The sequence below is a fragment of the Balaenoptera physalus genome (genome assembly GCF_965194825.1).
Source record: "Balaenoptera physalus genome assembly, chromosome: 2".
NCBI lineage: Eukaryota > Metazoa > Chordata > Mammalia > Artiodactyla > Balaenopteridae > Balaenoptera > Balaenoptera physalus.
In genome coordinates, this window is record NC_138883.1 from 120,403,174 (window position 1) to 120,426,091 (window position 22,918).

The 22,918-nt window shown below is 36.7% G+C and overlaps 1 protein-coding gene across 8 annotated transcripts in view; it reads left to right on the top strand.

Moving 5' to 3' along the window:
• Positions 1-22,918, top strand: part of SCAPER (S-phase cyclin A associated protein in the ER) — a 467,951-nt gene that overhangs the window by 117,424 nt on the left and 327,609 nt on the right. For all 8 annotated transcript variants that reach the window (XM_082452595.1, XM_082452600.1, XM_082452599.1 and 5 more), the window contains one exon: positions 9,057-9,217. In XM_082452595.1, coding sequence (XP_082308721.1) covers positions 9,057-9,217 — 161 coding nt within the window. The remainder of the gene's footprint in view (positions 1-9,056; positions 9,218-22,918) is intronic.

A 22,918-nucleotide genomic window follows, 5' to 3' on the forward strand; every position in this document is an offset into this window, starting at 1 on the left:
ACATCAACTGGCAATTTCTTCCACAACAAATGATCTAAATATATCATAAACTGTTATCCATATTATCATATGGATTATATCTTTATACATTATAATCTCATCAACACAGTTTTATAATTATTGTTTTATGCCGTTGACTTTTATATCACAATGAGAAGAAAAGGGTTACAAGCAAAAATAAGTTTGTATTGTCTTTCGAATTTACCTGTGTAGTTACTTTTAGTGGTCCTCTTTATTTCTTCATGTGGATTCAAGTTACTGTCTAGTGTCCTATCATTTCAACCAGAAGAACTCTCTTTAATATATCTTATTGGGCAGGTCTGCTAGTGACATTTTTTCTCAGTTTTTGTTTATCTGAGAATATCTTATTCTTCAGGTTTTGAAGGATAGTTTTGCTGTGCATAGAATTCTTGGTTGAGAGTCTTTTTCTTTTAGCACTTTGACTATGTCCTCTCACTGCCTTCTGGCTTCCATGGCTTCCGGTGAGATATAAACTGTTGTTCTTATTGGGAATCCTTTCATGAGATGCCTCAGTTTTCTCTTGCTGCTCTCAGAATTCTCTCTTTGTCTTTGGTTTTCAGTAGTTTGACTATGATGTATTTAGGTGTGGATCTCTGAGTTTATCCTACTTCAGGTTGTTGAGCTTTTTGGATTTGTAGATGAATGTTCTTCATCAAATTTGGGAAGTTTTTGTCCATTATTTCTGCAGATATTCCTTCTGTCCCTTTCTCTCCTCTGGGAATCCCACTATACCTGTGCTGGTACTCATGATGGTGTTCCACAGGTCTTGGAGACTCTGTTCAAATGTCTGCATTCTTTTCTCTTTGTGTTTCTTGGGTTAGATAATCTCACTTTACCTCTCTTCAAATTTGCTGTTTTTTTATTTTGCAAGCCCAGTTATGCTGTTGAGCCCCTCTGGTGAATTTTTCATTTCCATTATTGTACTTTTCAACTCCAGAACATCTATGTAGTTCTTTTTTATATTTAATCTTTCTTTATTGATATTCTATATTTGATGAAACGTTGTTATCATACTTTATTTTTAGATGTGGTTGCCTTTTGTTCTTAGATATTATTTGAACATATTTATAATAGCTCATGTAAAGTCTTTGTCTAGTAAGTCCAAAGTTCAGGCTTCCTTGAGGACCTATTTCAGTTACTGCTCTTTTAGTGTGTCTGTGAGTAGGCCGTACCTTCCTGTTTCTTTGCATATCTTATTTTTTTTTGTTAAAAACTGGATATTTTAAATAATATAATGTGACAGCTCTGGGGATCAGATTGCTACCGTTTCCAGGATTTGTTGTTGTGGCTGTTTAGTGGTGGTGGTTTTATTACTATTTGTTTGTTTAGTGACTTCCTTTAACTAGTTTTCTGAAGTCTATGTTCTTTGTCATGTGTAGTCACTAAAGTCTCTGCTCAGTTATCTTAGTTGTCAACTAATGATTTGACAGAGGTTTCCTTCAATGCCTTGAACCAGTAAATCGCCTTGAACCAGTAAATCTCCTAGCTCTTGTCTGGTCTTACATGTGATCACTGTGTCTTCGGTGCTCTGGAGTTTACAGTTCTGCCTTTACTGTCAGTTCCTGCTTCCTCAGAGCCTCAAGGTCAGTCAGAGGTGAGAGATCAGGGCCTTCTCTGATCTTTCCTGGGATTGCACACAACCCTGCACATGTGTGGGGCCTTCTTCATTTCCAGGAATATATGGGAGCTTTCCAAAGCGCCCTAGGGACTTCTCATTCTCCAACTTTTCCTTTTAAGTCAGCCCCTGTTTGCCCAAAATGCTGTTGACAGCTCTGTCAGCTATGATGTTGTTCATCACAGTCGTCACTGTTGTTTTCCTTAAATTTCCCTGGCAAAATTTGTTTTTAAAGACAAAAATTTGTTTGGACTTTAGTTCTTTAGAGTGAGTCTTAAAATTTGATGTGTAGTGTGAGGATTGGTGAGTAGTTTACTTGGTCAGTTATCCTTCTTCTGTTAAAACTTACCCTTTCTTCATGGCTTCTTACTGCTCCCCTCACTGCCCACCCCACCCTACCGTGTCACAGTCATTTTTATCTCTTGTTACTGCTGAACCTGCCATATACTTATATGATTAGATTTTCAATGTGTTAAAAATATTTTTTAACATCTTTATTGGAGTATAATTGCTTTACAATGGTGGGTTAGCTTCTGCTGTATAACAAGGTGAATCAGCTATATGTATACATATATCCCCATATCCCCTACCTCTTACGTCTCCCTCTCATCCTCCCTATCCCACCTCTCTAGGTGGTCACAAAGCACCGAGCTGATCTCTCTGTGCTATGCAGCTTCTTCCCACTAGCTATCTATTTTACATTTAGTAGGGTATATATGTCAATGCTACTCTCTCACTTCATCCCAGCTTACCCTTCCCCCTCCCCATGTCCTCAAGTCCATTCTCTACATCTGTGTTTTTATTCCTGTCCTGCCCCTAGGTTCATCAGACCTTTTTTTTTTTTTTTTTAGATTCCATATATATGCATTAGCATACGGTATTTGTTTTTCTCTTTCTTATTTCATTCTGTATGACAGAATCTAGGTCCATCCACCACTACAAATAACTCAGTTTCTTTTTGTTTTTATGGCTGAGTAATATTCCAGTGTATATATGTGCCACATCTTCTTTTTCCATTTCATATGTCAATGGACACTTAGGTTGCTTCCATCTCCTGGCTATTGTAAATAGAGCTGCAGTGAACATTGTGGTACATGACTCTTTTTGAATTATGGTTTTCTCAGCATATATGCCCAGTAGTGGAATTGCTGGGTCGTATGGTAGTTCTCTTTTTAGTTTTTTAAGGAACCTCCATACTGTTCTCCATAGTGGCTGTATGAATTTACATTCCCACCAACAGTGCAAGAGGGTTCCCTTTTCTCCACACCCTCTCCAGCATTTATTGTTTGTAGATTTCTTGATGATGGCCATTCTGACTGGTGTGAGGTGATATCTCATTGTAGTTTTGGTTTGCATTTCTCTAATGATTAGTGATGTTGAGCATCCTTTCCTCTGTTTGTTGACAATCTGTATATCTTCTTTGGAGAAATGTCTATTTAGGTCTTCTGACCATTTTTGGATTGGGTTGTTTGTTTTTCTGATATTAAGCTGCATGAGCTGCTTGTATATTTTGGAGATTAATCCTTTGACACTTGCTTCATTTGCAAATATTTTCTCCCATTCTTAGGGCTGTCTTTTGGTCTTGTTTATGGTTTCCTTTGCTGTGCAAAATCTTTTAAGTTTCATTAGGTCCCATTTGTTTATTTTTGTTTTTATTACCATTTCTCTAGGAGTTGGGTCAAAAAGGATCTTGCTGTGATTTATGTCATAGAGTGTTCTGCCTATGTTTTCCTCTGAGAGTTTTACACTGTCTGGCCTTATATTTATATTTAGGTCTTTAATCCATTTTGAGTTTATTTTTGTGTATGGTGTTAGGGAGTGTTCTAATTTCATTCTTTTACATGTAGCTGTCCAGTTTTCCCAGCACCACTTATTGAAGAGGCTGTCTTTTCTCCACTGTATATTCTTGCCTCCTTCCTCAAAGATAAGGTGACCATATGTGCGTGGGTTTATCTCTGGGCTTTCTATCCTGTTCCATTGATCTGTATTTCTGTTTTTGTGCCAGTACCATACTGTCTTGATTACTGTACCTTTGTAGTATAGTCTGAAGTCAGGGAGCCTGATTCCTCCAGCTCCGTTTTTCTTTCTCAAGATTGCTTTGGTTATTTGGGGTCCTTTGTGTTTCCATACAAATTGTGAAATTTTTTGTTCTAATTCTGTGAAAAATGCCATTGGTAGTTTGATAGGGATTGCATTGAATCTGTAGATTGCTTAGGGTAGTATAGTGATTTTCACAATGTTGACTTTTCCAGTCCAAGAACATGCTATATCTCTCTATCTGTTTGTATCATCTTTAATTTCTTTCATCGGTGTCTTATAGTTTTCCGCATACTGGTGTTTTGTCTCCTTAGGTAGGTTTATTACTAGGTATTTTATTCTTTTTGTTGCAGTGGTAAATGGGAGTGTTTCCTTAATTTCTCTTTCAGACTTTTCATCATTAGTGTATAGGAATGCAAGAGATTTCTGTGCATTAATTTTGTGTCCTGCTACTTTACCAAATTCATTGATTAGCTTTAGTAGTTTTCTGGTGCATCTTTAGGATTCTCTATGTATAGTATGATGTCATCTGCAAACAGTGACAATTTTACTTTTTCTTTTCGGACTTGGATTCCTTCTATTTCTTTCTTGTCTCTGATTGCTGTGGCTAAAACTTCCAAAACTGTGTTGAACAATCTTGGTGAGAGTGGGCAACCTTGTCTTGTTCCTGGTCTTAGAGGTAATGGTTTCAGTTTTTCACCATAGAGAACCATGTTGTTGTGGGTTTGTCATATATGGCCTTTATTATGTTGAGGTAGGTTCCCTCTATGCCTACTTTCTGGAGAGTATTTTTCGTAAGTGGGTGTTCAATTTGTGAAAAGCTTTTTCCACATCTGTTGAGATGGTCATATGGTTTTTATCCTTCAATTTATTATTATGTTGTATCACATTTATTGATTTGCATATATTGAAGAATCCTTGCATTCCTGGGATAAACCCCACTTGATCATGGTATATGATCCTTTTAATGTGCTGTTGGATTCTGTTTGCTAGTATTTTGTTGAGGATTTTTGCATCTATGTTCATCAGGGATACTGGCCTGTAGTTTTCTTTTTTTGTGACATCTTTGTCTGGTTTTGGTATCAGAGTGTTGGTGGCCTTGTAGAATGAGTTTGGGAGTGTTCCTCCTTCTGCTATATTTTGGAAGAGTTTGAGAAGGATAGGTGTTATTAGGTCTTCTCTAAATGAATCCTCTAGAATTCGCCTGTGAAGCCATCTGGTCCTGGGCTTTTGCTTGTTGGAAGGTTTTTAATCAGAGTTTCAATTTCATTGTTTGTGATTGGTCTGTTTATATTTTCTATTTCTTTCTGGTTCAGTCTCGGAAGGTTGTGCTTTTCTAAGAATTTGTCCTTTTCTTTCAGGTTGTCTGTTTTAGTGGCATATAGTTGCTTGTAGTAATCTCTCATGATCCTTTGTTTTTCTGCAGTGTCAGTTGTTACTTCTGCTTTTTCATTGCTAATTCTGCTGATTTGAGTCTTCTCCCGTATTTTCTTGATGAGTCTGGCTAATAGTTTATCAATTTTGTTTATCTTCTCAAAGAACCAGCTTTTAGTTTTATTGTTCTTTCTATTGTTTCCTTTTTTCTTCTTCATTTATTTCTGATCTGATCCTTATGATTTCTTTCCTTCTGCTAGCTTTGGGGTTTTTTTTGTTTTTCTTTCTGTAATTGCTTTAGGTGTAAGGTTAGGTAGTTTATTTGAGATGTTTCCTGTTTCTTGAGGTAGGATTGTATTGCTATAAACTTCCCTCTTAGAACTGCTTTTGCAGCATCCCCTAGGTTTTGGGTCATTGTGTTTTCATTGTCGTTTGTTTCTATGTATTTTTTGATTTCCTCTTTGATTTCTTCAGTGATCTCTTGGTTATTTAGTAGTGTACTGTTTAGCTTCCATGCGTTTGTATTTTTTACAGTTTTTTTTTCCTATAATTTATTTCTAGTCTCATAGCATTGTGGTCTATGAGACCATAGTGGGGTGTTATAGTCCCCTACTATTACTGTGTTATTGTCAATTTCCCCTTTTATGGCTGTTCGCATTTGCCTGATGTATTGAGGTGCTCCTATGTTGGGTGCATAAATATTTACAATTGTCATATCTTCTTCTTGGATCGATCCCTTGATCATAATGTAGTGTCCTTCTTTGTCTCTTGTAATAGTCTTTATTTTAAAGTCTATTTCGTCTGATACGAGAATTGCTACTGCAGCTTTCTTTTCATTTCCATTTGCATGGAATATCTTTGTCTATCCCCTCACTTTTGGTCTGTATGTTTCCCTAGGTCTGAAGTGGGTCTCTTATAGACAGCATATATATGGGTGTTGTTTTTGTGTCCATTTAGCCAGTCTATATCATTTGGTTGGAGCATTTAATCCATTTACATTTAAGGTAATTATCGATATGTATGTTCCTATTACCATTTTCTTAATTCTTTTGGGTTTATTATTGTAGGTCTTTTCCTTCTCTTGTGTTTCCTGCCTAGAGAAGTTCCTTTAGCATTTGTTGTAAAGCTGTTTTGGTGGTGCTGAATTCTCTTAACTTTTGCTTGTCTGTAAAGCTTTTAATTTCTGTGTCTAATCTGAATGAGATCCTTGCTGGGGAGAGTAATCTTGGTTATGGGTTTTTCCCTGTCATCACTTTAAATATGTCCTGCCACTCTTCTGGCTTGCAGAGTTTCTGCTGAAAGATCAGCTGTTAACCTCATGGGGATTCCCTTGTACGTTATTTGTTGCTTTTCCCTTGCTGCTTTTAATATTTTTTCTTTGTATTTAATTTTTGATAGCTTGATTAATATGTGTCTTGGCATGTTTCTCCTTGGATTTATCCTGTATGGGACTCTCTGTTCTTCCTTTACTTTATTGACTATTTCCTTTCCCATATTAGGGAAGTTTTCAACCATAATCTCTTCAACTATTTTCTCAGTCCCTTTCTTTTTCTCTTCTTCTTCTGGGACCCCTGTAATTTGAATGTTGGTGCGTTCATTGTTGTCCCAGAGGTTTCTGAGACTGTCCTCAATTCTTTTCATTCTTTTTTCTTTATTCTGATCTGTGGTAGTTATTTCCACTCTTTTATTTTCTAAGTCACTTATCCATTCTTCTGCCTCAGTTATTCTGCTATTGATCCCTTCTAGAGAATTTTTAATTTCATTTATTGTGTTGTTCATCTTTGTTTGTTTGCTCTTTAGTTCTTCTAGGCCCTTTTTAAACATTTCTTATGTTTTCTCTATTCTATTTCCAAGATTTTGGATCATCTTTACTATCATTACTCTGAATTCTTTTTCAAGTAGACTGCCTAATTCCTCTTCATTTGTTTGGTCTGGTGGGTTTTTACTTTGCTCCTTCATCTGGTGCGTATTTCTCTGTCTTCTCATTTTGCTTAACTTACTGTGTTTGGGGTCTCCTTTTTGCAGGCTGCACCTTCGTAGTTCCCGTTGTTTTCGGTTTCTGCCCTCAGTGGGTGAGGTTGGTTTAGTGACCTGTGTAGGCTTCCTGGTAGAAGGGACTGGTGCCTGTGTTCTGGTGGGTGGGACTGGATCTTGTCTTTCTGGTGGGTAGAGCCGCATGTGGTTGTGTGCTTTGGGTGTCTGTGAACTTAGTATGATTTTAGGCAGCCTCTCTGCTAATGGATGGGTTTGTGTTCCTGTCTTGCTAGTTGTTTGGCATGGAGCATCCAGCACTGGAATTTGCTGGTCGTTGGGTGCATCTGGGTCTTAGCATTGAGATGGAGATGTCTGTGAGAGCTCTCGCCAATTGATATTATGTGGGGCCGGCAGGTCTCTGATGGTGCAGTGTCCTGTATTCAGCTCTCCCACCTCAGAGTCTCAGGTCAGAGCACCAAGACCTTGTCAGCCACACAGCTGGATCCACATCACAAGAGCAAGGAATAGAAAGGGCTCCCTCAGAACTAAAAGCCTCAATGTGGACCTTCTGGCTGGGTCTCTGCAACACATAATCCCGTATGTCATAAGCGGATGGCAGGTCCAAAACATTGCTCTCCTGTGACTGGCTTCCTGGAGTGGCTTGCTGAGTTGCCTTATCTGCCCCGCAACAGCAGCCACCTCAAACCCTCAGTGTGTTAAAATTTTTAATGTTTGTTTACTCTTTGTACTTATATTATGACCTTCTTTAAGGCAAGATGCTTGTCATATCTTCTCTATCACAAGCATCTAGCATTGTATCAATACTTGGCCCTTACTAAGAGCTCAAAAAGTGTTATTCAGTAGAACCAATTTTTTGCTTTCATATGAGATTATTAGATAATATTGCCTTAGGTGAAGGTTGATGGACTTTGGAACCTTATAATAATTGGACCTTAGTGGAGTGGGGGAAAGACATATAAGCAAATAAAACCAAATGTTTTTATATTCTATCACCATTTTAAGGGAAATTTCCCTGTAATGCAGTCCATTGGTCTGTGGTTCAGAGTATTGTATAGTGCATGGTTTATTTTAACCTGGAAGTCTTTAATGCATGCATAGTAAAGGTTCTCATACTGATCTCCATGTATTATATCATTGGATTAATTGACACTCTTTATTATCATTGTAAAACATGTTTAAGCATGCTGAAAAATTGTGGCTTATAGGCTTACTTTAGTATATACACTCAATTCTGTTCTTACTGGTTGAGTTAAATGCTTTAGGCTATGCAGTTAGTTACCAAACTTGTTTATTCAAGTTGTCTATATTCTAACTTATAACTTAAATACTAAGTAAACCACTAAAATGTGAGTGTAAAAGAGTCATTGTTTCTTTGAAAACTAAGATAAGTTTTTGGAAAGCTTTCATAAAGTGAACTGTTAAATTTTGCTGTCAAATGAGGAGTGGATAGGACAACTGTGAAAGATTGGGGAAAATATTATTAAGATTGAGGAGGATTGTGTACTTAGATTATTTAATAGGTGTCACTAAATTATCACTCCATTTTAAAGAAAACAAAATTGGACATTGTCAATGAGGCATCATACTTGTGGTTCATGTATGAAATAATATACACAAAAAAGCCTGTTTTAATAATGCCTACATTGATAAATTGGCAAATTAATGCACATTTATATTATTAAAAGATATGAGTTTTAAATGAAAATAAAATTTTAAATAAAAAAATATATGCATTTTTTTAAGATTCCCCATTTAACTGAAATTTTCTTTTAAACCAGTCTGGTGAGAGCTTTTTTGTTATATTTGTTCCCATACAATATGTTATGGTATAGTAATGAAGTACTAGAACAAGATAATTTTATGAGTATATTTGCCTTAAATTGCTATGGTAGTATGTTATTCTATGTATGTGGATACACATACACATAATGCATTTAAAATTTAAATATATTAACTATATATTTAAAATTTCAACTTATATTTGATTTATTAAATGCTGTCATTTTCTCCATAGGGGTTCACCTGGCACAGTGGCTGCTCCACGTCTGGCTCCCACAGGTGTCAGTTGGGCTGACAAGGTAAAGGCTCATCATACAGGCTCTACTGCTTCTTCGGATGTAACACCTGCCCAATCTTGCCCACCAATGACAGTGCAGAAGCCTTCCCGCAAAAATGGCAAGTGACTTTGAATCAACCTTTTTTATGTATTAGACAAGTAGATTTATGTGGAAATATTTATTTTATTTGAAGTTGGTGCTAATAACATTATATATTTATCTTTGTGCATCATTTATATGTTAATTTGCCTTAGTTAAAATCATAAAATCATCTTAAAAACTGTATGAAAACTTTTGGAGATCATTCTAGTCTCAGGTTTGCCCTGTGTAAACTGTAAGGAGAATGATATCTTTGGTCAGTTCATTTATAAGACAAAGTAGAAAAGAAATAAAGTAGTTCATCTTCTAGGTGGTATACACTTTAAAATGTCATGTCAGTACTTCATTTCATTAATATTTAAATACTGTTTTGGTACTAAAATAATATCATGTGTTTATCTTTACTCACATATCTGTTTTCCATACCATCAGAATAATAAAGGGGCAAAAATAAATAGAAGGGCTGTAATTCTGAAGACTCATCTGAATTGATTCCATAGGCGTTTCCTTCATAAATCCAGAGTGGATTTTTATACATCTTTAGAGGCTTGGATTTTAGAGTGATAGTAAGTAATAATGAGTTTGTCTTATTAGTTAAGGAACAACTTGAGAATACTGCTTCCTTTTCTATTCAATGAAGGATCACTTTGGAGTTTTTTGGTTCATAAAGAAATGTTTTATTGGATATAACAAAGGTATTGCCACCTTTGCATTATTGATATTGTTGTTGTTGTGCTGTTTTTCCATTTTGGTCTCAGTAAGTTGTATTGGCTTATTTCAGATATATACCTTACTTTTATGGAATATATTGCCCTTGCTTTCTCTATTGAGGAAGTAGAAAATTGAGAGTAGGTATGAGTTCTTTCTTAGGAAAAGGTAGGAAAATGTGGAATCATAAAGTTTAGTGTCTTTGTCTTGAAAGTCTGAGAGAAATGTGTTAAAAAATCAAAACTGCAAAATAACTTAAAGGAATTATAGTATTAGCACGTATCATGGTTTTGTTTAAAGCAGTACTCTCAGATTATTTATGAGTGTGACCCGTTTGGTTGAAGTGAAATGATAGATCTTCATTATGACTAGGCTTAAAAATACTCGTTAATATACCAAGGAATTTTTTTTTGGACCACTTTGGTTTTCAGTTGTGGGGTTTTGATGTACTGTTATGCACAGTGAATTATGGTATATATCTTAAGTAATTTATAATTACAGTAGGTATAATACTCAAGTTTGTAATGATATGCTATAAAATTGATTTTTGTTAAAGATGATAGAGTGAGCACATGCAGTTACTTTGCTTTTTCCCCAGACTCAACTAAAATGGTATGAAAGGACTTAAGGAAAAAGAGACAGGAGAAGAGATGATATGAACAAATTTTTGGAAGTTGGAAAATAGCAAGACCAGTTGTGACATTTGAGTAAGCTAGCTGAATCCTCAGCTCAGAGAGTGGGCAAAACTGTCAAGCAATCCAATTTGATCCACATAACTTGCAAAAGGATCAGAAATTGGTGGGAGCAGGTATCTCTGGAAGTGAGGGTATAGGTAGGGATTATAAGAAGAATCTCGAATCCTCCCTACTTCCCCATAACTCTGAGTAGTAGGATGAGAGTAGATGTATCTCTCTCACCCAACAGAATATTGGAGGTTTAGTTTCTAGAGAAGGTACAAAAGATGGTATTTGACCTGAGGGATACCAGACACATTGGAAGATGGGGGTACTGTATTGCAAACAACGAGACTAAGTAGAAGACTATGGATAAAGATAGTGTTGAGGTGCCTCAATCTCGCTTCCACTTCAACCCCTCTTCTACTTGAACTGCCAGGTTTCCAGATCAAGAGAACCCACATCTGAGGAACACATCCAAATCTGATATAGATCATGAGATATTGGTCTTCAAGGCTGATTCTCTAATTGATGAATGTCTGGTAGTCTTGGAAGACTTAGGCAATCTGAAGCCAGATTGTGGCCTGTGGTAGATTGTCTGCAAAGTTGGGTGTGAACAGTTTCTCTCATCCCTGTGCATGCATGCCACTTCCACTGTCAAGTGGTAGAGTCTGTTTTCCCTCGCCTTGAATCTTTGGTTGGTCCTGTGACTTGATATGATCAATAGAATGTATCTAGAGTGAGGTTTGGTAAATTCCCAACCTAGCTGGTAAGAGGGCTTGCAGCTTTAATTTTCTCCTTGTTGGAAGCCAGCTACCATGTAAAGAAGCCCAAGATAGGCTGCTGAATAATGAGAGACCATGTGAAGAGAAACTAGCCAGGAGAAGAAGAACTTAGTCTCAGCCAGTAACTAGTATGAAAGCTTTGGGCATGTGGTGAAGCTATCATGAATTCTCTGGTCTCAGTTGAACCACCCTAGCTGACACCATGTGGAGATGAGATGAGCCCCCTCCTACACCTCCCCCCGCCAAACTGAGCACTCTTCAGATTCCTGACTCAAAGAATTGCATGGAAATAACATGGTTAGTATTTTAAGATGCTGAGTTTTAGGCTTATTATATAAAAATAGATACTGGGACTATCCACTATTTGAATAACATGGATTATAGAAAGATAAAGGAAAAGGAAGAAGTCATGAAATAATTAAAGGAAATTTTCTTTAACAGAAAGATAATAAGGTTTTAACCAAAAGAGCCCATTAAGTGCCCACTATGATGGATGAAAATACAGTGACATCAAAACATGTTGGGAAATTTATGAGTACTACAGATGATGAGAGGCTCTAAAAAATTAGAGAAAAGAATCAGTTTATATACAAATGACCAAGAATCAGAATGACACCTGCTTTTGCAGAATTATCACTAGAAGCCACAAGAAAATTGAGCAATGTCTTCAAAATTCTGGAGGAAAATAATTTCTAAGCTAAAATCCTATGTCCAGCCAAATTATCCATTAGATGTGAGAGTAGATTAAAGACATTTTCAAACATTCTAGGTCTCAAAAGATTTTTAACTCTATGGACACTATCACTACCAGAGGGAGCCTGTACAGAGAAGAGGCAAAGGTAATAATTCTGTGGTGGTGATCCCAGAATGATTGCTGTGTACATGTCTAGATAGCAGCCAGTCCAGATTTTTTTATGGTCACAGTGCCCTGGAAGGGAGGAATCCAGGAAGATAAATGAAATTCTTAAAACAACTAATGTGTTTACCCACATTGAGAAGAGATTTAAAATTTAGGCGAGTTGGGATTGAATTAATTCTAAGTCAGTAGAAAATACTGAGGCTATATCATGGAGAGAAAAGAGAGAGAGAGAGGAGAATGCAGAGAAGAGCATAAGAGGCACACCTGTAAGTGGAGTCTGTGAAGTGATGGAATGAATGGTACAAAAGCAACCTTTTAGGAGGTAATCACTGAAGATTTCCCCAAACTGTCAAAAGATATTGTCTTATATTCAAGAACCACTATAAACTCCAAGTAGGAAAAATACAAAACAAATCTCACCTAGATGCAATATAATAAAAATACTAAAAATCAAAGAAAGAGAAAATCTTTGCAAGTAGTCACAGCTTTAAAAAAAAAAAGACTTTTCAAATGAGCAAGAGTCAACTTATAGCTGATGAAAGCCAGATGGCAGTGGAATGAGATCTTTAATGTGCTGAAAGAAGATAACTGGCGAGATAGAATTCTGCATCCAGCAAAAATAACCTTCAAAAATGAAGGTGAAATAAAGGTAGTTCTAGATGAATAAAAATTGAGAGAATTTGTAATCAGACCTACACTAAAAGAAACACGACAGAGTTCTTCAGATGGCAGGAAAATGATCCCAGATAGAATCCCAGAAATGCATGAAGGAATGAAGAACTCTAGAAGGAATAAACATACAGATAACATTAAATGTGTATTGATTGTGTGAAACAATGTCTTGTGGAGCTTGACTTATATGTAGAATGAAAATTTATGACAGTAACCCAAAAGGTAAGAGAGGAATAAATGGAGTTTATATTTTCTAGGTTCTAGCATTGTCTAAGAAGTTACAAAAGTGCTCGTTTGCATTAGACATAAGTCAACGCTGTGTTATAAATTCAGGAAAACCACAAAGAAGAATGAAAGAATGTTCAACTAATAATCTTTTTGATCAATCCACAAGAAAGCAAGAGAAGAGGAAAAAAAGAAACACAAAACAGATAAGACAAATCAAAAAAAGAATTATAATGTAATAGAAGTAAATGCAAATATATCAATCCCTACATTAAATGTAAATGGTCTAAATATTAAATTTTTAAAACGAAGATTATAAAACTCTTAAAAATAAAGCCCAATTGTATTCTGCTTATAAGAGATACACCTTCAATATTAAGACGTAGAAGAGTCAAAAGAAAAAGACAGGGAAAGATATTCTATACATACCCCATTCAAATCAAAGCTAGTATTGTTACCAGACGAAATAAGAGCAGCCAAGAAACATTTTAAAGAGAGATTTTTAAAAATTATTAAAGGGTCATTTCAACAGAGAGATAAAGTAATTCTAAATTTATATGTACATAACATATCTTTTAAACATATAAAGCAAACCCTGACAGGACTGAAAGGAAAAATTGAAAAAAAGTCTATATTTATACTGGGAGATTTTACCATAACTGTCTCAAATGATAGTACCTGTAGATAAAGATCAGTAAAGATCAAAAATATGTAAACGACCTGATTAATGAACTTGACATAATTGATATGTCTAACAACTAATGCTTTTTCTTTTCCATTTTTTCCCTTTTGTTGCTTCAATCTGGAAACTTTTTACTGATATGTCTTCTAGTCATTCTACTCATCCTCTGTTCTGTATGTCTAATCCATATTTTCTTGAACATATTAATAATAGCTATTTTAAAAATCTGTGTCTGAAAAGTAAAATGTTTGAACCACCTGTGAGTTTGTTAGTTTACAAAACATTTTTGGCGCAGTTTTCAGTTATTTTACTCTTTTTGATTAGGATGCCTCATATTGAGGCATCCTAATTGAATGTTTAACATTGTATACTAAAAGTTATAGAGGCTTCTTCTAAAAATATATAGTTTTTTATGGCAGTAAAGTAGAGAACAAGCAGAGCACCTTAATCCTGTCAAGGTTTGGCTTGAAGTTTTATTAAAGTTGATGTGTTTTAGTTTTTTCTTGTTCCTTTTGGGGTCTCAACTGCAAACCTGGGGTGCTTGCCAAGACCACTTCATTCCTGAATTCCAACTTTTGTTTCTTAGCACCATACAGTTGCTACAATATCTGCTTAGTTCATTAGCATCCCAGCTGCTGTTTTCTGCTGGGTGTCTTGGAATCTTGCCCTGTATATGCAAAGCTTAGCAGTTGTCAGACTTCTTAGGGGAAGATTGAATGCAGATTCTTTTGGCTTACTTTCCTGCAGTTTCCCCCTCTCCAAGATGTTTTCCCCTGAAGCCCCAGTTGCTTTAGACTCATTGAACTCCAATATCTGTCTTAGCTAGATAGGACTGCTGGTTTCTGCTAGAACTCACTTTCCTGCACTGTGAATTCCAGCAGTCTTAAGGGAAAATTCTAGGGTGAATATGGATCTCATGTTGTTGTCTCTATTCTCAAGAATTGTAGTTCCTCAAATCTTGCCTATATTGGTTGCTTTCCAATGCCTTTAAACAATTCATTTATATATTTCTTCTAGCTCTCGTAGTTGTGTTCGGCAGGAAGAAGATTAATTTTAATACAGGCTACTTTGTCATGGCTGTAAGTCCAAATACATATTCAAGCACACATGGAATATTTACCAAAATTGACACATTAAACAAGTTTCAACAACTTTCAGATGATTGAACTTATTCTGTCTGTCTTAACACAGTGGAATGAAGTTAGAAATTCATTACAAAAAGATAGCTGTACAATTCTCAGATTTTTGGAATTTTGGAATTTATGTCTGAATAACCCATGAGTCAGGGAAGAAATCACACTGAAAATTAGAAAATGTCAGTTGAATAAAAATGAACATTTAGAATCTTTGGGATTAGGGTAAAGCTATGCTTTGAGGAAAATTTCTAGCCTCAATTACACCAATTAGAAAGGAGGAAAACCTAAAATCCATACTCTGTCCATCTTAAGAAGTTAGAAAAGAACAAGCTAGACCCAAGGAATATGGAAGGAAAAATACAGGAGAGAATAGAGAAAAATTAACAAAGCCAAAATGTAGTTCTTCAAATAGACCAATAAAATTAACAGACTTCTAGTAATACCAAGAAAAAGAGGAGACAAGGCCTAGCACCAGGAATGAAACAGGGGCATTGGCACAGATCCCAAAAATGTTAAAAAGAAATTATGAGCAATATTATACACTAAATTTAGTAATTTAGAAAAAATTAACAACTTGAAAAACATAACAAAAGTTGCATAGCAAGAATTAGAAAAGCTTGAAGGAACTTATAAGTATTAAAAAAATGTGAGTTAATAATGAAACATTTTTTCACAAAGAAAATTCCAGGTCAAAATGGCTTCACCTGTGAATTCTTCCAAACATTTTAGGTAAAGTTACATTCAATCTTAAAGAAACTATTCCTCAGAATAAAAGAGAGATCATTTTATAACCTTAATATCAAAACCTAAAAAAGATATTATAATAAAACATTTTCTCTTGAACATTGAACAACATATTAGTGAATTGAATACAGTGATAAATAAAAATGATAACAAATCACAGTCAGGTTGGGATTATTCCAGGGCATTTTTTTTTCTTTTTTCCTTTAATATCTTTATTGGAGTATAATTGCTTTACAATGTTGTGTTACTTTCTGTTGTATCACTATATGCATACATATATCCCCATATACCCTCCCTCTTGCGTCTCATTCCCACCCTCCATATCCAGCCCCTCTAGGTGGTGGCAAAACACCGAGCTGATCTCCCTGTGCTATGCAGCTGCTTCCCACTAGCTATCTGTTTTACATTTGGAAGTGTATATATGTCAGTGTTTCTCTCTCACTTTGTCCCAGCTTATCTTTCCCCTCCCCGTGTCCTCAAGTCCATTCTCTATGTCTGTGTTTTCATTCCTGTCCTGCCTCTAGGTTCATCAGAACCATTTTTTTTCTTTTTCTTTATATTCCATATATATGAGTAAGCATACGGTATTTGTTTTTCTCTTTCTGACTTACTTCACTCTGATTGACCAGCTCTAGGTCCATCCACCTCACTACAAATAACTCAGTTTCATTTATGTTTATGGCTGAATAATATTCCATTGTATATATGTGCTACATCTTCTTTATCCATTCATCTGTTGATGGACACTTAGGTTGTTTCCTTGTTCTGGCTATTGTAAATAGTGCTGCAATGAACATTGTGGTACATGACTCTTTTTGAATTATGGTTTTCTCAGGGTATATGCCCAGTAGTGAGATTGCTGGCTCATATGGTAGTTCTATTTTTAGATTTTTAAGGAGCCTGCATATTGTACTCCATAGTGCTGTATCAATTTACATTCCCAGCAACAGTTCAAGAGGGTTCCCTTTTCTCCACACCCTCTCTAGCATTTTTTCATGACAGCCATTCTGACCGGTGTAAGGTGATACCTCACTGTAGTTTTGATTTGCATTTCTCTAATGATTAGTGATGTTGAGCATTTTTTCATGTGTTTGTTGGCAATCTGTATATCTTCTTTGGAGAAATGTCTATTTAGGTATTCTGCCCATTTTTGGATTTGTTTTTTTGATATTGAGCCACATGAGCTGCTTGTATATTTTGGAGATTAATCCTTTGTCAGTTGCTTCATTTGTAAATATTTTCTCCCATTGTGAGGGTTGTCTTTTGATCTCGTTTATGTTTTCCTTTGCTGTGCAAAAAAGCTTTTAAGTTTCATGAGGTCCCATTTGTTTATTTTTGTTTTTATTTCCATTTCTCTAGGAGGTGGGTCAAAAAGGATCTCCTGTGATTTATGTTATAGAGTGTTCTGCCTATGTTTCCTCTAAGACTTTTATAGAGTCTGGCCTTACATTTAGGTCTTTAATCCATTTTGAGTTGATTTTTGTGTATGGTGTTAGGGAGTGTTCTAATTTCATTCTTTTACATGTGGCTGTTCAGTTTTCCCAGCACCACTTATTGAAGAGGCAGTCTTTCCTCCATTGTATACTCTTGCCTCCTTTCTCAAACATAAGGTGACCATATGTGCGTGGGTTTATCTCTGGGCTTTCTATCCTGTTCCATTGATCTGTATTTCTATTTTTGTGCCAGTACCATACTGTCTTGATTACTGTAGCTTTGTAGTATAGTCTGAAGTCAGGAAGCCTGATTCCTCCAGCTCCACTTTTCTTTCTCAAGATTGCTTTGACTGTTCAGGGTCTTTTGTGTTCCCATACAATTGTGAAATTTTTTGTTCTACTTCTGTGGAAAATGCCAGTGGTAGAGTGATAGGGATTGCATTGAATCTGTAGATTGCTTTGGGTAGTAGCGTCATTTTCACAATGTTGATTCTTCCAATCCAAGAACATGGTATATCTCTCCGTCTATTTGTATCATCTTTAATTTCTTTTATCAGTATCTTACAATTTTCTGCACACAGATCTTTTGTCTCCTTAGGTAGGTTTATTCCTAGATATTTTATTCTTTTTGTTGCAATGGTAAATGGGACTGTTCTCTTAATTTCACTTTCAGATTTCATCATTAGTGTATAGAAATGCAAGAGATTTCTGTGCATTAATTTTGTATCCTGCTACTTTACCAAATTCATTGATTAGGTCTAGTAGTTGTCTGGTAGCATCTTTAGGATTCTCTATGTATATTATCATGTCATCTGCAAACAGTGACAGCTTTACTTCTTCTTTTCCTTTTTGGATTCCTTTTATTTCTTTTTCTTCTCTGATTGCTGTAGCTAAAACTTCCAAAACTATGTTGAATAATAGTGGTGAGAATGGGCAACCTTGTCTTGTTCCTGATCTTAGCGGGAATGGTTTCAGTTTTTCACCATTGAGGACGATGTTGGCTGTGGGTTTGTCATATATGGCCTTTATTATGTTGAGGATAGTTCCCTCTGTGCCTACTTTCTGGAGGGTTTTTATCATAAATGGGTGTTGAATTTTGTCGAAAGCTTTTTCTACATCTATTGAGATGATCATATGGTTTTTCTCCTTCAATTTGTTAATATGGTGTATCACATTGATTGATTTGCGTATATTGAAGAATCCTTGCATTCCTGGGATAAACCCCACTTGACCATGGTGTATCATCCTTTTAATGTGCTGTTGGATTCTGTTTGCTAGTATTGTGTTGAGGATTTTTGCATCTATGTTCAACAGCGATATTGGCCTGTAATTTTCTTTCTTTGTGGCATCTTTGTCTGGTTTTGGTATCAGGGTGATGGTGGCCTCGTAGGATGAGTTTGGGAGTGTTCCTTCTTCTGCTATATTTTGGAAGAGTTTGAGAAGGATAGGTGTTAGCTCTTCTCTAAATGTTTGATAGAATTTGCCTGTGAATCCGTCTGGTCCTGGGCTTTTATTTGTTGGAAGATATTTAATCACAGTTTCAATTTCAGTGCTTGTGATTGGACTGTTCATATTTTCTATTTCTTCCTGGTTCAGTCTCAGAAGGTTGTGCATTTCTAAGAATTTGTCCATTTCTTCCAGGTTGTCCATTCTATTGGCATAGAGTTGCTTATAGTAATCTCTCATGATCCTTTGTATTTCTACAGTGTCAGTTGTTACTTCTTTTTTATTTCTAATTTTATTGATTTGAGTCTTCTCCATTGTTTTCTTGATGAGTCTGGCTAATGGTTTATCAATTTTGTTTATCTTCTCAAAGAACCAGGTTTTAGTTTTATTGATCTTTGCTATTGTTTCCTTCATTTCTTCTTCATTTATTTCTGATCTGATCTTTATGATTTCTTTCCTTCTGCTAACTTTGGAGTTTTTTTGTTCTTCTTTCTCTAATTACTTTAGGTGTAAGGTTAAGTTATTTATTTGAGATGTTTCTTGTTTCTTAAGGTAGGACTGTATTGCTATACACTTCCTTCTTAGAACTGCTTTTGCTGCATCCCAAAGGTTTTGGGTTGTCGTGTTTCCATTGTCATTTTTTTCTAGGTATTTTTTGATTTCCTCTTTGATTTCTTCAGTGATCTCTTGGTTATTAAGTAGTGTATTGTGTAGCCTCCATGTGTTTGTATTTTTTACAGATTTTTTTCCCTGTAATTGATATCTAGTTTCATAGCATTGTGGTCAGAAAAGATACTTGATACGATTTCAATTTTCTTCAATTTACGAAGGCTTGATTTATGACCCAAGATATGATCTCTCCTGGAGAAGATTCCATGAGCACTTGAGAAGAATGTGTATTCTGTTGTTCTTGGATGGAATGTCCTATAAATATCAATTAGGTCCATCTTGTTTAATGTATCATTTAAAACTTGTGTTTCGTTATTTATTTTCATTTTGGATGATCTGTCTATTGGTGAAAGTGAGGTGTTAAAGTCCCCTAGTGTGATTGAGTTACTGTCGATTTCCCCTTTTATGGCTGTTAGCATTTGCCTTGTGTATTGAGGTGCTCCTATGTTGGGTGCATAAATATTTACAATTGTCATATCTTCTTCTTGGATCGATCCCTTGATCATAATGTAGTGTCCTTCTTCGTCTCTTGTAATAGTCTTTATTTTAAAGTCTATTTTGTCTGATATGAGAGTTGCTACTGCAGCTTTCTTTTAATTTCCATTTGCATGGAATATCTTTGTCTATCCCCTCCCTTTTGGTCTGTATGTTTCCCTAGGTCTGAAGTGGGTCTCTTATAGACAGCATATATATGGGTGTTGTTTTTGTATCCATTCAGCCAGTGTGTGTCTTTTGGTTGGAGCATTTAATTCATTTACATTTAAGGTAATTATCGATATGTATGTTCCTATTACCATTTTGTTAATTGTTTTGTGATTGTTATTGTAGGTCTTTTCCTTCTCTTGTGTTTCCTGCCTAGAGAAGTTCCTTTAGCATTTGTTGTAAAGCTGGTTTGGTGGTGCTGAATTCTCTTAACTTTTGCTTGTCTGTAAAGGTTTTAATTTCTCCATCGAATCTGAATGACATCTTTGCTGGGTAGAGTAACCTTGGTTGTAGGTTTTTCCCTTTCCTCACTTTACATATGTCCTGCCACTCCCTTCTGGCTTGCAGAGTTTCTGGTGAAAGATCAGCTGTTAACCTTATGGTGATTCCCTTGTATGTTATTTGTTGCTTTTTCCTTGCTGCTTTTAATATTTTTTCTTTGTATTTAATTTTTGATAGTTTGATTAATATGTGTCTTGGCATGTTTCTCCTTGGATTTATCCTGTATGGGACTCTCTGGGCTTCCTGGACTTGATTGACTATTTTCTTTTCCATATTAGGGAAGTTTTCAACTATAATCTCTTCAAACATTTGCTTAGTCCCTTTCTTTTTCTCTTTTTCTCCTGGGACCCCTATAATTCTAATGATGGTGCATTTAATATTGTTCCAGAGGTCTCTGAGACTGTCCTCAATTCTTTTCATTCTTTTTTTCTTATTCTGCTCTGTGATAGTTATTTGCGCTATTTTATCTTCCAGGTCACTTATCCATTCTTCTGCCTCTGTTATTTGGCTATTGATTCCTTCTAGAGAATTTTTAATTTCATTTATTGTGTTGTTCATCATTGTTTGTTTGCTCTTTAGTTCTTCAGGTCCTTGTTAAATGTTTCTTGTATTTTCTCCATTCTGTTTCCAAGATTTTGGATCATCTTTACTATCATTATTCTGAATTCTTTTTCAGGTAGACTGCCTATTTCCTCTTCATTTGTTTGGTCTTGTGGGTTTTTACTTTGCTCCTTCATCTGCTGTGTATTTCTTTGTCTTGTGATTTTGCTTAACTTACTGTGTTTGGGGTCTCCTTTTAGCAGGGTGCAAGTTCGTAGTTCCCGTTGTTTTTGGTGTCTGCCCCCAGTGGGTAAGGTTGGTTCAGTGGGTTGTTTAGGCTTCCTGGTGGCGGGGACTAGTGCCTGTGTTCTGGTGGATGAGGCTGGATCTTGTCTTTCTGGTGTGCAGGACCACGTCCTTTGGTGTGTTTTGGGGTGTCTGTGACCTTACCATGATTTTAGGCAGCCTCTCTGCTAATGGGTGGGGTTGTGTTCCTGTCCTGCTAGTCATTTGGCATAGGGTGTCCAGCACTGTAGCTTGCTGGTCTTTGAGTGGAGCTGGGTCTTAGAGTTGAGATGGAGATCTCTGGGATTGCTTTCACCATTTGATATTACGTGGAGCCGAGAGGTCTCTGGTGGACCAATGTCCTGGACCTGGCTCTCCCACCTCAGAGGCACAGGCCTGACACCTGGCCAGAGTGCCAAGACCCTGTCAGCCACACGCCTCAGGAGAAAAGGGAGAAAAAAAGAAAGAAAGAAAGAAAAAATAAAATAGAATAAAATAATGTTATTAAAATAAAAAATGAAAAATAATTGTTAAAAATTAAAAAATTTAAAAGTAATAAAAGAAAAAAAAAGAAAGAAGAGAGCAACCAAACTGAAAAACAAATCCACCAATGATAACAAGCACAAAAAAATATACTTAAAAAAAAAAAACAAAATATAACGGACAGACCGAACCCTAGGACAAATGGTAAAAGCAAAGCCGTACAGACAAAATCATGCAAAGAATTGTATACATACACACTCACAAAAAAAGAAAAAGGAAAAGATATATATATTTATCTATATAGTAAAAAATAAAGTAATAGAGAAACCAAATCAATAAACAATTCTACTAATGAGAATAAACTCTAAATACTAAAGTAAGATAAACATATAACCAGAAACAAATTATTTGCAGAAAGCAAACCCCAAGTCTACAGTTCTCCCAAAGTCCACTGCCTCAATTTTTTGTTGATTCGTTGTCTACGCAGGCATTCCACAGGTGCAGGGTACATCAAGTTGATTGTGGAGATTTAATGCGCAGCTCCTGAGGCTGCTGGGAGAAATTTCCCTTTCTCTTCTTGTTCACACTGCTCCTGGGGTTCAGCTTTGGATTTGGCCCTGCCTCTGCGTGTAGGTCGCCTGAGGGCGTCTGTTCTTCCCTCAGACAGGACGGGGTTAAAGTAGCAGCTGATTAGGTGACTCTGGCTCACTCAGGCTGGGGGGAGTGAGGTGTTTGGAATGTGGGGCGAGCCTGCGGCGGCAGAGGCCACTGTGACGTTGCAGGAGCCTGAGGCATGCCGTGTGTTCTCCTGGATATGCTGTCCCTGTATCATGGGACCCTGACAGTGGCCGGCTGCACAGGCTCTCCCGAGGGGAGGTGTGGATAGTGACCTGTGCTTGCACACAGGCTTCTTGGTGGCTGCAGCAGCAGCCTTAGAGTTTCATGCCCGCCTCTGGTGTCCGCACTGATAGCCATGGCTCGTGCCCATCTCTGGAGCTCGTTTAGGCGGTGCTATGAATCCCTTCTCCTTGTTCACCCTGAAACAATGGTCTCTTGCCTCTTAGGCAGTTCCATACTTTTTCCCGGACTCCCTCCCAGCTAGCTGTGGCACACTAGTCCTGTTCGGGCTGTGTTCATGCAGCCAATCCCAGTCTTCTCCCTGGGATCTGACCTCCAATGCTGGAGCCTCATCTCCCAGCCCCCACCCGCCCTGGTGGGTGAGCAGACAAGCCTCTCAGGCTGGTGAGTGCTCGTCAGCACCTATACTCTGTGCGGGAATCTCTCCGCTTTGCCCTCTGCACCCCTGTTGCTGCGCTCTTCTCCGTGGCTCTGAAGCTTCCCCCCGCCCACATCCTGTCTCTGCCAGTGAAGGGGCTTCCTAGTGTGTGGAAACTT